At 42.2% G+C, this 13,466-nt stretch overlaps 1 protein-coding gene across 1 annotated transcript in view; it reads left to right on the top strand.

The window, feature by feature from the left end:
* Positions 1-732: 732 nt before the first annotated feature.
* ARHGEF38 (Rho guanine nucleotide exchange factor 38) overlaps positions 733-13,466 on the top strand; it is a 48,770-nt gene continuing 36,036 nt past the window's right edge. Inside the window, exons 1-2 of the mRNA XM_006027562.1 lie at positions 733-934; positions 12,839-13,032. Of these exons, the coding sequence (XP_006027624.1) occupies positions 733-934; positions 12,839-13,032 (396 nt within the window). The remainder of the gene's footprint in view (positions 935-12,838; positions 13,033-13,466) is intronic.

Here is a 13,466-nt window from a genome sequence, read left to right on the forward strand (position 1 = left end):
CCACCTTCAGCTTCCTCTGTGAAAAAATGAAGTTTATTTTCGAGCTATGGGGACTTTTTACCATCTTTCATTTTCCCTGAGGCTGAGGAAGGGTGTGTGCACCCAAAAGCTTGCAGAAAGAGAGAGGTTTTTTTTACAATTTCTCAGTTGGTCTCATAAAAGGCATCATCTCTGAACGAAGAGTTCTGGAGTTTTGCATTTCTTTGGTGTGTTAATGGTCCGGAATAGGACTCCCAGCAGCCTGCAATTGCTGCCTGCATAACAATGCCCGCAGGCTTCCCCACCTACCCAGTGCCTCACTCTGTATAGCCCCAGAGAAGGGAAAGGACTCTGGCATGTCATTGTCTGCACAGGGGGTCTCAAGCTGGGCTTGCTTTGTGAATGGGGCTTGGAGAAGCAACTGCACTGCAAACAGGCAGAAAATGGGCTTGCTTGTTTGCTTGTCAGCAGGGCAGAGGAGCTCCTTGTGCGGCAGGTCTCTCAGGTAACAGGTGGCTGGCTCCCTAAGCAGGCTCCTGGTGCACTACAGGATGACTTCATAGGGGTGGAGCCCTGGGAGGCTGTGGAGGTGGCAGGCTGAGCCAGGTAACAAGTGAACTTGTGGAGTCATTTCCCACACCCCCCTAAAAACAAGGCAGCTTTTACACTCACTTGAGCAAGAAGCACTGCACCCACCTCTTTCCTACCTCATTGCTGATTTCAAGCAAGTGAGGGGACTGCTTCTTGCTGAAAATGGAGAGCAAAGAAGCCCCTGGGAAAGAAAGCATGGGAGCCAAGAGGAAGAATTTGACCTTCTTGAAACACCGGCTGTACATGCTGGAGAGACGAAAGACAGACACTATTGTGGAGAGCAGCGTTCCTGTGGACCATAGTAGCTCTGGCACTTTGAGGAGGAGCCAATCCGACAGGACAGAATACAGCCAGAAATTACAAGGTATCTGGGGGTGGGGAACAACTTACTATTTATTATTTGCAGTGAAGTAGTACCTAGAATCCCCTATCAATGATCAGGACCCCACTGTGCCAGGCAGCTTATAAACTAAAAAAAAACAAACCCCAAGAAGACATTCCCTGCCCCAACGTGCTTACAGTTTAAGCCTGCCATTATGATGACTGTTCCCAACTTGCTTAATATTTATAAATAATGGCACTTGCACAGGATACTAAAATGGGATTCAAGAGACAGTCAAGCTTTTGAAACCCAATTGAAAATGTGGGTTCACAACATATACATGAACTATATAATGTATACTCTATAACACAATGTCTCCCCCATGGCTTATTCTTTTTTTATTGGGAAATGGAGTATATGCATTAAGTCAGGTTAATGCGAGTGTCAAGGCAGATTTTTGCTTTCAGTTAAAATTGCACAGCATTTTAAATGGCTTTGTTTGGCCTGTTTATTTGGTTTCCAGATTGTACATGCCTGAATTTCAGATATATTTAACTGCATGCCTTGAATGGATATGCTGATTCAAATTATATGGCTACAGTGGCATTCTTTTTTCAAATTCTTAACTATTCTCAGAATCCAAAACTGCCAAGTTTTGTCTGCATCTGAATTGGATATCAGAAATTCAACCTGAAGCCACAAATTAAAAAGAAACCTCACAGATAGAAATTGTCACACTTCTGTCCAGTGTCCAGAATAAGGACGTTAGGAGCACTGCAGTAAGATAAACACTTATCACTAATAATTACAGAAATGATGCAATTCCTATGGTAATAATTTTGTGTCAGGGAAATAATTAATACATTTTAGGTTTCCCACAATGTATGTACAGTTGTGTGGTGTTTAATAAGGGATTTTTCAAATATGAAATAATATATGGTATTCTATATAGTTGAGACACAGTTTGTAATAGGGTTAATGGTGATGACACAGTTGCCTTGTAGAGACTGAAATGCTATATAGCAAAGTGTTGTAAGAAGTGTGACACGGTTCCTTGGGTGAACCTGATATCTTTTATTAGACCAACCCAAATAGTTGGAAAATAATTATTAAGCAAGCTTTTGGGTTCAAAAACCCTTCGTCAGGCTAAGGAAGTTACAGCAGTTGGTATGTGCTCTTCCTGCCCAGCCCAGGGCCAGATGCTATCCAGTCTAGCTTCCTTATTAGCACAGTATTGCCCAGCCCATCTGGCTCCATGGACCAACCCTGTACCCCAGCCCAATCCAACATATGGGGCCACATCATTTGGACCATGGGGCTTCCCATAGCCCCGAGACCCACAGCAAGTAATGCTACCACCACTCCCCCACTGCCAAATTTCTGGACCTATGAGGAGTCCCACAGACTGAATGACTTGGCTTCGCCAGTTGGATCTGGCCTGCCAGCTGTAGACTGAGCACCAGTGGTCTAGCATACCAGTTGAGGTTAGGTCCCAAGGTGTAGCCCCTTGGACTATGTAAGGGTGGAAACAGACATCACCTTTGTGATGCCATAAAAGTTCTTATGATGACACAAAGGCCATGCAGACCTATGTCCATGCCCCTAGGCATGCCACAAATGCCCAAAATTTCTGCCTATAATATAGGTGGTATCAGTTTGTGCCACTTTATTGTGGTAGATGTCTGTTAGGTTTATAGAAGGAGAGCATGGTCAGTCTGGAGCTGCCCGTGCTTTCCAGTCATCCTAGGCAGGCACTCCTGGGGCTTCAGAGGCCTAATTCTATACGCTCTGGAAATTTCCATTCCTGCAGTATGCAGGATCAGGCCCCTGAAGCCCTAGGAGCACCTGTGTGGGTTCCCTTGTTGGGATCCTGGGGATTAGCTGATTGGTGGTTTCAGCTTTGGGACCTCACTGGAGCTGGCTTTCCCCCAAATTCCCCAGGGTGCATCTCTGTAAGAGGGGAAAGCTGGGCAGGCACTCTTGGGCCTGAGGGGCCTAATCCTGGATAGGAATTCCCAAGCATCACAAAACCAGGACTCTGAAACCCTGGGGGAACACATTGCCCATTGTCCTGCAAGATGAATGGGTGGGACAATTGGTGATATCCGTTTTGCTGAATGAAATGGATTAGCTGTGCTAGGATATGTCTCAGCAAACTGATCCTCTTAATTTTGCAAAGGCTATTTCTAACCTAAGTGAGTAAGTCTCCAGAGCTGACTGCCAAAGCACCGCTTAGCAGTGGTAGGCCTTTTGAGCTGTCCCTGTACACTCCCCCTTAAGTTTATGCCAGTGTAAACCAGGAGTCTATTTCCTTTGCTTTTCCAAGTGCCCCAAGCCTCCCAAAATTGTTTAAGGTTGAATTAAATGTTTTGTTTGGCACTAAACGCAGATTTTCTGTTTTCCATTTTGGTGAGGAATATGTGTGCATGTGCATAGATAGGATCTTTAGAATATATATGCATACGTATATATGTACACATACATATATTTGTTTCCACTGCTGAACCACAGAGTCACACAACCCCAGTCCAAAGGTCCCAGCTAGACTGGGGTCCAGCATGTGGGCACCTGGCAAAGATACACACAGTACGAATGTTGGCCTACTCCTAGTTTGAATCAGATACACACCACTGGCAAGCTCTATACTGATTAACCATATCTCTATCTAGTTCCTTGTTTTTGAACACTCTCCAGAGTAGTATAGGCAAGATGGTATAAGACTGGGAAGCACAGTGGTAAGTATGTTCTGCAATAGATTCCATTCCTTTAGGGTCAGGATTCTACAAAGAATCCCAGAACAACAGACTGCAGGACCTAACTCATATATTTTTGATAGTTGAAGTACAAAGCTTTGATACACATGTATAGCGATGTATCTTTTCATCCCTAGGTCTAGGTCAGAGTAGAGAAGAGTTCTGCTGAAGCCACAACTGGTATCCCAGCCCTTTTCAGAAGTGCTCGAATAAAATTGACTTTAAAAATGGAATTACACGCATGGAAAAAACAGGCACTATTTGATGCTTACAAGTAGTAAAATATAAGTAAAATTGGCAGGCCTGGAAAATTCTGAATTTCTGAGGATTTGGTTTCTTCCCATGGATTTCCCTTACATCTTTTATAGATAAGTTAAAGTTTAACTGAACAAAAAAGGTGTTAGCTCTGTGATTGCAAAGATAACCAGGAGCATTCACTTAGCTTTGTCAATCTGCACTAGAACAATAGGATTGCCAAAGGTTCAAAACTTCCCACACTATTGGATAGTTTTCACTCCAAAAATAATCACTTAATTAGCAACATAATCAACCTTTTCTTAGCTAATTATTATACATGAAGCATCCATTTAACTCACTTATCTAGTATGAATAGCTGTTTAACACTTTGATTGTTTCATTTATTTAAAAATGATACTCCATTGGGAAAAGGCTACACTTTAGTAACAGTTTTCCATTAGATCTTGAAAAGCTTTACAAATACTAATAAAGCATTGCAACTCCTTCTGTAAAGTAGCTAGGTGTAATTAGCCCCATTTTACTGCGGAAAAAGGGGCACAAAGTCATAGAGCAAGTTAGAGATGTAAGAAATCAGTGAGCTGAAACTGGAGAGAGCTGGGTTTGCTACAAACTCCATGGTCTAGTCATTTACTTCCTTATACCAGGGCCTCTTGTCAGCAAAATGGAAATTATATATCACTATCTCATGAAGATCATAGAAAATTAGGGTTGGAAGGGACCACAGGAGGTCACCTAGTCAAGCCACTAGCTCAAAATAGGATCATCCCCAACAAGATAAATTCACTAATGCTTGATTCAGGAGCCTAGATATGAATTGTTATATTTGCTGAAATGCATCTTAGGAAGTAATAATATGAGTTCTAACTCCCAGTTCACTCCTGTACAAAAATACTAAAAATCCTGAATGATGCATGCCCCTGGAGGCTGGGCTGGCACAGCAAGCTCCTGCAGATGGCAGTGGCGCTGTCCACAGTGGGAACATGGCAGAGGCAAGTGGGGAACTGCTGCAGGCAGCCACAGCGCTGTCAGTGGCAAGGAGGGGAGGGGGTGGAGAGCACCGACCAGTGATTAGCGACCACCTGCAGACACTGCCGGCAGCATCAGCAGCAGCCAGCAGCAATTGCTCCTAGCCCCAGCTAGATTCCTATCCCTCCAGGGACCAACAGTGAACTTCTGTTTGGTCCGAGGTAACGTAACTCAGAGCGCTTTGCAGAAATCATTCTGAGCTATAGCTAGAACCTGTACTTATGTCTGCACTTTATGTTGTTATTTCTCAAATTGCTGGCTACTGGCTAGTCAGATTAGATATTTTTGTTTGTTTGTTTTTCAACAAGATCTACAGGGAAAAATTCTTCAGGAGGGAAAAGTTGCTATGACCTAGCTCAGGGATCTCAAACTCACTTGGGAGCCTGGGCTGGATCCAGACTTCAGGGCAGCTCATGTGTCAGATTCAGCAAGGGGTATGAGAGCTACCACAGTGGCCACTGCAGCAACAGTGACAGCAAGGGATCTAGTGGTGACCATGAAGGGGCCACCAGTAGCAGCAGATCTGGGGTGGCAACTCCAGGTGCAGGAATGGAGAGCCAAGTTTACTGCTGATGGCTGTGCCCAGCAGAGCTAAAGGGCCCCAGATTATGCAGCAAGCCTTGTCCCCCAACTTCCAACGCTCACTGGCTCCCTAGTGGGCCAGATGCAGCCCAAAGGCTGTATGTATGGTACCCTTAATTTAGGTAAAGGTTTACATGTTGCACTGTTGTTACATAGTTGCATATCATGCTTGGATTAAGTTAGATGAAGCAGTGCTATAGTTGGAGCAGTTTTGCTACACTTACATCATTTCCAGCTTGTCCACATATAACAATTAGAATGTAACCGCTGCTAGCCTTTTGAAACATTTCCCTTCTGTAATGGCCTGAAAAGTGTGTGTCCATAACCTCTATTGAAGTCCACAGTGTCACATTAGTTTACTCCTAAACAAAGATCTTTGGAGCAGAGCCACCTTTCTCAAGTGAAGTGGGGTCCTCCATCTTGCATTGGCTAGCCCCATCACCCTCAGTCTCCTCACAAGCCTCCCCAGTCCCAGCTTGTCTGCCATACCTTGGTGTCAAAAGTAATCTGGAAGGTGTCCTGCCTCCATACTATGTGGAGAGGGAAGGAACCCAATGACCCTGTCCTACTGGACCAGCAAGACCTTGGGCATTTACTGGCCCCAAAGCCACCTTGTCCCACTTGTGATTTATGTAGTTTGAATCAAGCATTCAGCCTGTTCTTGGCTCTCAGTCTCTTTGGGCTTGGGGCCCTTGTGACTTCAAGTCCCTCTCCCAATCCATAAACTCCCTTCCTGCTTCTGTCCCTCAGGGACCTAGAACCCAGAGCCCTGGGCTTGGCGCACACACAATCTATCTGCTAAGTCACAGCAGCAGACCCTCAGACCCTAGACATCCAGCTCAGGTTCCAATCTTGGGACTTTTATGCCTGCACCTTCTGGTCTGTTCCTCTGATGAGAGCCTCTCTCTCTCTTTCAAGATGTCCAGCAGCCTTTTATGCAGCCTCCTTATCTCCCCTTATAGCAGCTTCTAGTCCACCAGGTGTTTGATGTACCAAAATTCCATTTTAGGCTCGTCCCCACCTCAAGGTAAATGGACACAGTCAACATCAAAAATTTCGCCCTCAGGCTTGCCACTCAAACAAAAAATACCAACACTTTGGGTCTACTCACTTTATCTGCAGAGGCCTTCCTCAATCCATCAAGGGTGATCCATCCTCTTCTACAGTCTGGGCTTGAGTGATCCGTTCTCTGCTGGGTACGCTTTTATACTCACTAGCCCTTCCCCTTACGTGATCCCTTCTGCTTCACCTGGTGGAACAGTCCCTGGCTGCCTCTGAAGCCTCTATGCTAGTGGTGAGCTTGCTACTTGGATCCCCCTGCCTCCTTTTGAGCTCCCCTTCAGGCTTCTGGCTCCTACTGGCCCAAAAAGTTGAGAGTCATAATGGGGCCATGCTAGCTTTCTGGACTTTTCCATCTCTTCTGTAACGGGGATTTGACTTACAGGCAGGAACCCTCTTTTTATTCTGAATTTGCACATTTCTTAGTACAAGGAGATCCTAGGCTTTGACTTGGCCTCTTAGCAGTGACTACAATATGGATACTAAATAATAACACTCTTAAGGGAGTGAATACTTAAGACCCTGTTTTATAAAAATGTATAGGCCTCCCAACTCTGAATACACAGTCAGAACCACTAATGAATTATTTCTTAACTGACTGGCTGGATTGTGGATAAGATACACACCTGACAGTTCTTGTGGATGATCCATGACAAAGCTTGACACGTGTGCATCTCATGGGAAAAGATTCAGATGTAGCCCTTCATCAGCTCTTATTGTATTAACATATTAGCCAAATAACATTTGACTAGTGTATTTATATCGGTATATGACACACTGGAAAGGCTTATTTGTAGGTAATAGCACTAACAATAAGGGCATTCTTCTGTCACAGAGCGATAAGTCTTCCCTTCCATCATGGTCACATGGGGTTTCTCTATTCTCCTGTCAGCACACATATAATTAAAGCAATCTAATGTCAAGGAATTGAATAAAGAAGTTTCATATAAAATGAAGATCTTTTCTACCCCTCATGATAAAAATAATAGCTACTGAAGGTTGAATTATCTAATTGCAACTGTCTCTGGTCCCAGTGTTACAAGAAATGTTATTGTCCTGACAGTTCATTCAAGGTTGCCCATACTACCATATACTGCCCATACTTTTTGTGTTCCATATAATAGTAGATTTGTTTTTCTTCTGCATTGGTACCTCTCATAGCTTCCTCATGCTGGGAAAAACTCCTCTGATTGCAGAATGCCAACACAAAACTGAAGAGCCACTGAGCCCTCAAAATAAGGTTTACAGGGTGAATAGGCTTTGTAGAGATCCACTGCAAGGGAAGGAATTTCATCTTCTCTGCCTACAATATTTTTTTTTTATTGCCATGTAAGCTGCAATCAGCTCAACATTCTCCACCTTCAGTGGGAGCACCAGGACACAGAGATTTAGACCTGAACCATTAGAAGCAGATCCCATATCCATTGAGTGTTTTGCATGGGAAGAGAGGTGGGAACAATTGTTTTCCCAAAGTTGCCTGTTCTATGGAGGAGAAAGACTGGAGAATCCAGACACTTTCTAAAGGCTGCTGCACAGCCAAGAGAGATATGGCAGAGCATGGGCCTGCATTGCTCCTAGTGAATATGGTCCCATAAGTCTGGCCCAGGTCTCTCCTAGGAGAACTTCAGCATCAGTGTCTTTTCTGATTCTTGTTGAGAGATGCTCTTAGGCTTCCTATTTTCAAAAGGATTAGGTAGCACACAAGTACCTGCTTTGGTAATGCCATCATTTGGGGAATCTTCCAAGTTCAAAAAGGGACGAGACAAACGTATAGAAGATGGATAATAGCCATTGAAAAGAACAGTTGGAGATGTTTCCTCTGGCATCTCTAGACTAATAATGGTGAATGCCAGGGAGGGTGTAGAATAGGGGATAGACAACTCTAGATATATCCAGTTCAATGCTCTCCCTCTAAAGCAACCACTCCTGCCACTGTTGGAGACAGGATAATGGGCTAGACAGAACATTGGTCTTCCCCAGTATGGCACTTATGCTCCTATGTTCCAGTCATATAACCAGAGTACAGCTGGCAATTCAGGACTGAATCACAAAATTTTAGCTTTCTTGCTTAAATGAAAAACCTGAAAAAAATCACTTGAGGTCTAACAGAACATTTAATTTCTTTAAATACTTTTCAAGACAATGAATTACATTTATGTAAACTGGCCTCAGAACGTCATTAACTGTTAAAACTATTCAACAGAAAAAAAATTGCCCAGCTCTAAATCTGATACCTTGAAGGTGAAGAAACCAAATTCTTGCAATATTCTGTGAGTTATTGTACAATACCATTAGTATTGTAACTGGCCCTTAACAATGCCTCTTCTGCCCTCTCCCCCACTATGTCCTGACCCATCCCGTCAAATTCCAGATTGGAAAAATCTATCCTCAAAGTATTAGTGTTTGTTATTGTTGCATTCATAAAACTTACCCTAGTCCTGTACTGACTACAAAATGTTGTTCAGGTCCTCAAGGTCAATAAAAACTTTAAGCTGAACATAAAAATCATAGGTTTCAAAAGTTGAATAGCTCACTTTTGCTTTCCACAGAGACAGGCACATCCGAAGTGAAAAAGCAAATGAGTTTAGTGGATATGCAAAATTATATTACTTTTAACAAAGGAAAAATTAAAGAAACATGTCTTCCGTAAGGAAGCGATATACAATAGATATTTCTCCCAGCTGTTTCATTGTTGTGAGGTTAAGCATAGTTTTTGTTTCCTTGCACATAAATATTATATACCATATCAAGAGAATCATAGATGAACACTGACATAATGGAAAGATTGAATTTGATTAAGGCAATCTAATGAGACAGAACAAAAAGCAACCATTTGAGGGATGGCAGCTTTAAGCTTCAGGTAAGATACAGCAAGAAAAAGGCAGAGATTACTTATTTTAAAAAACGTTTACAATATAGGATTAGAATATTTCTTTCCAAAAAGTCTGTTTATATCCACGTGCCAAAGAATAGTCTATTAATATTGATAGCAAATTATAATGATACTGATAGGATTTTTCATGTTTTCTGATGATCTGTTTTCACAATGTACATAACATAATTGTTTTCCCAGACAGCCTCAATGGAATGTTGCTTTTTTGCATACAGATGGAAATTAAATTGATGCAGGTTTTTGCAGTGTTTCTGTTAGTTCACTATGAAGTCCCATCTAAGATTTTTCTATGGAAAATCTGGATATATTATAATACAGAATCAGCAGAAAGAAAGATATGACCCTAAAATTTGAGTAGGGAAATAATGAGAAATGATTGTCTGATGGCTTTGTTCTCCCTTTCACCAGTGTGTGCTACTTACTGGTGAAAGACCAGTTGGTTTGAGAGAGGAGAGAGGTAGTTAGCTATCAGTATGAAGTCAAGCAAACAGCAGAGTTGTTTTACACCTTATAGCCTAACTAAATTAGATATAATATAAGCTTTTGTGAGCCTGAGCTCACGTCATCAGATGCATCTAATGAAAGACTGGATTGATGACATTCTTTAGATTCATATGCCAACTGATAATGCATTTAACCAAGTGAGCCTGGGCTCACTAAAGCTTATGCTATACATCTCTGGTTTAGTCTATAATGTGCATTCAAGCCACTTTGTAGCATCCTTGATTTAGATTATAGTTGTGTGCAGGTCCACTGAAATCAGTGCAATTGCACTAGCCTACATCAGGACTCAAGTGGGGCTAAACATCTCTAGAAACTCTGGACCTTGTGAGGGAAAATTTCTTGCCCTAGTCTGTATTTCCATTGTGTTTGTCAGGAATAGACCTGAAGAACAAACATTTATTCCATCTAAGCTCTCATTTTATATATATATATATATACCAACCCTGAAAAGCTTAAAGGTAAAAATAATGATTGGCCTAGAACAATGTCCAGACAAATTGGTCCATGAGTTTAGTCAGGGTGATCCCCGGTGTCTGAAAATACCAAAATGGAGGCAAAAGATACTCAAAGGAATGCCCTTAGTTAAAAACAGTGATCATGGTCAATCCCAGTCTTACTGGGGAGTGTGGCATTTGAAATGAGAAAGGTTAATGACAAAACTGTGAATATCACTGGTCAGTATAACTGTAAGAGATGGTGAAGGTGACACAATGAATCCATAATAATGCCTAACTTGCAGCTAGTAACTTCTGGTTCTTAATAGAGTATTCTAGTGCGTTGCCATTCTGCAGTAAGTCCTGTTCTATCAAAAAGTTATGAGTACTGCTGAGATTCATAGTAATGGTATGTCCATTTTTGCTGGTACTATGCACCATCTTGTGGCTAGCAATAAAACGTCAGAATACCTTCCAAAGTATCCCTCTTCTTATTAGGTGTTTTTCCTACTAAAAAAAAAGAATGTATCATCTGTACACACAGATAAAATACACTTCTGCAGTGCAAATAAAATACCTGCTGGATTGGCAAACCAAATACCTTGTGCCCCATCGAAAGGGAAGGACATTATTATAAACCAAGCATGTTGGGTGCAGGTCCTGTAATGCATACAGATTGCTTCCCTTCTCTGCCTGTAACACATGGCTAACATAGGACTCATCAACATAAAAGGAACATTTTCAAGTTTCTAGGATAAAATAGACCTTTTTAGGTTTAAAATAGGCAAAAATAGCCATGAGTGGCCTGATCTCCATGCTACTTTCTGCCCCAAAAGATCTTTGTTATTGGTTATTATACCTACTGTCTTTTTCACAGAATCCTTCAGCTACATTTAAAGAAACCTTAAGAGAAGGAATTAAAGGTTTCATCATCAGTACTGACACCTTCTAATAAAGATGACCTAAAATACCCTCACATTAACAACAGACATCAAAACTGCATCTTTAATATGGAAAAGGTTATTTTAATTATGTTCCTTTAAATGCAGATTTTGATTCACATAGAAAGGCATTTCTCCCCTGCCTCAAAGGGTTAATAATCTCAGGGAGAGATTTTATTCCTAAAGGAGGATAAGGAAGTGAGTTGCATAAATCCCAATGATTTTTAAGTGGCATCTACATCCCATAGCCTCATTTGACAATCCCAACTAAAATTTCTAATATGAATATAAAAATGCCAATTATGCCATAACTGTTTGCTGTAGGAATTCTTCCACCAAGGCAAATCTTAATGGGCAGCTCAGAAGCAGAGTCATGGACTACTGGGATCAGTTGTCAGTTCCCATATAGCAATTCCTATGTAGGTTTTAGGTGAAAATCCATCCTCCTTTCCTCATCCCCCATAAAGGTACTGGAGTTTTCAATGGCCACAAACCTAGTTCCTGACACACGTTTTTGTTCTGCACTAAGGGTTGTGTCACACATTCACTTGCAACAGCTGCAAATCACTGAAATATAGGGACCTATTAAAGTTAACATATAGTAGGAGATAACCCTCACCTAAAAATTCTGCAACACCAGGAGGATACTTAACACATGCTAGACTGCTTGAACATGCATCTGCTCACTTTTTAACTGCACTTAATAAGTAAATGGAACATGTGATGCCACCCTAACACAGGTCAAGCTTCCCAGAAGCTGTGGTCCTAAGCACACAAGATTTCCACAACAAAACTTCCCAACCATGGATAGTGGTCCCACCCAATGGGCACATACATGGGAATTAATGCACAGCAATAAACTCTGACATAGTTTGCACCGGAGTTTATTGCTCCCAGGCACCATGTTTACACGTGCACCTGGGACCACAGCATGTTGAGCCAGGTCAGAGCAGCCGTGGCTGGCAAGGGGTACTGGGGATCAGCCTGCCAGCCTGGGGTTACTCTAATATGGCTCAGTGTGCTGCAGAGGGGTGGCTGGGCCATGAGGGCACTTCAGTATGGAGCTAGCCAGCAGGCAGCCCTCGCACTGAACACCCTTGTGCCCCAGCCAGCCCCATCAGCATCTACATGTGTGTTGCTGTAGAGTAAAACACTCTGCCATAGGGTAGCACTTGTATTTACAAGTACTAACCTGCAGCAAAGTTAATTAGTTTACTCCATCCTAATAGCATGGCACATGTAGACATTGGGACATTTACTGCAGAGCTAATTAGGCAGCTCCACAGTAAACATCTCATGTAGATGTGTCCAGTTAGGTTCCCCATTTGACCTTCTTTACTTGTGGTCACGGAGGAAGGTTTTGTCCCTAGATAAAACACATCAAGTCTATTTCACTTCTCTAAAAATACTGAATATATATAAGTACACTGTACCTCAAAACATACTACAGATGAAGATGTTACAAGTTAAAAGCTTCCTGTGCTCAATTTTAACAGAAAAGATGGCACCACCACAGGCTGGGCCTTCATCATCCATAACTGCACCACAAGAAAGTGAAGAGCAGCTGAACACAAGGATGATGGCCAAGAGAGTGAAAATCATTGCTGAATTAATGCAGACAGAAAAAGACTATCTCAATGACCTGGAGCTGTCCATCAGAGAAGTGGTTCAACCACTGAGAAACAAAGAGGTGAGAGAGAGAGTGATTTTTTTTTTCAAAGGGGCAGGGTGGAATATTGACAGAAAGGTCTGAGTGCATTGGTACTGTGTCTGCAGTCGTCCAAAGTGTCTGTCATGAATGCTCTTCCAGAACTGGCTTTTTGGAGAACGGTCTGAGGGATTCCAGCAAGGACATCAAGCAGGAGCACATGCATGCTGAGTGCGCAACAGGTTGTAGCAGAAAAATGTATGAATGCCACACACCATGGTTATGTACCATGGTACCATGCACCATGTACCAACACTGCAGTCCTCCATGATGGTCATTTACCACTACCACAGCTTAGAGCCAATTTATATCAGGTATTTGTCTTAAGTCACCTGAACTGTGGATATAAGGTTCCACGTGAAACAACTTAAAACACAGTTTGGCTGTTAGAGCCAAACAATGTTTTAACATTCCTG

The sequence above is a fragment of the Alligator sinensis genome, unplaced genomic scaffold, assembly GCF_000455745.1.
Source record: "Alligator sinensis unplaced genomic scaffold, ASM45574v1 scaffold1092_1, whole genome shotgun sequence".
In the NCBI taxonomy this organism is placed as follows: Eukaryota; Metazoa; Chordata; order Crocodylia; family Alligatoridae; genus Alligator; species Alligator sinensis.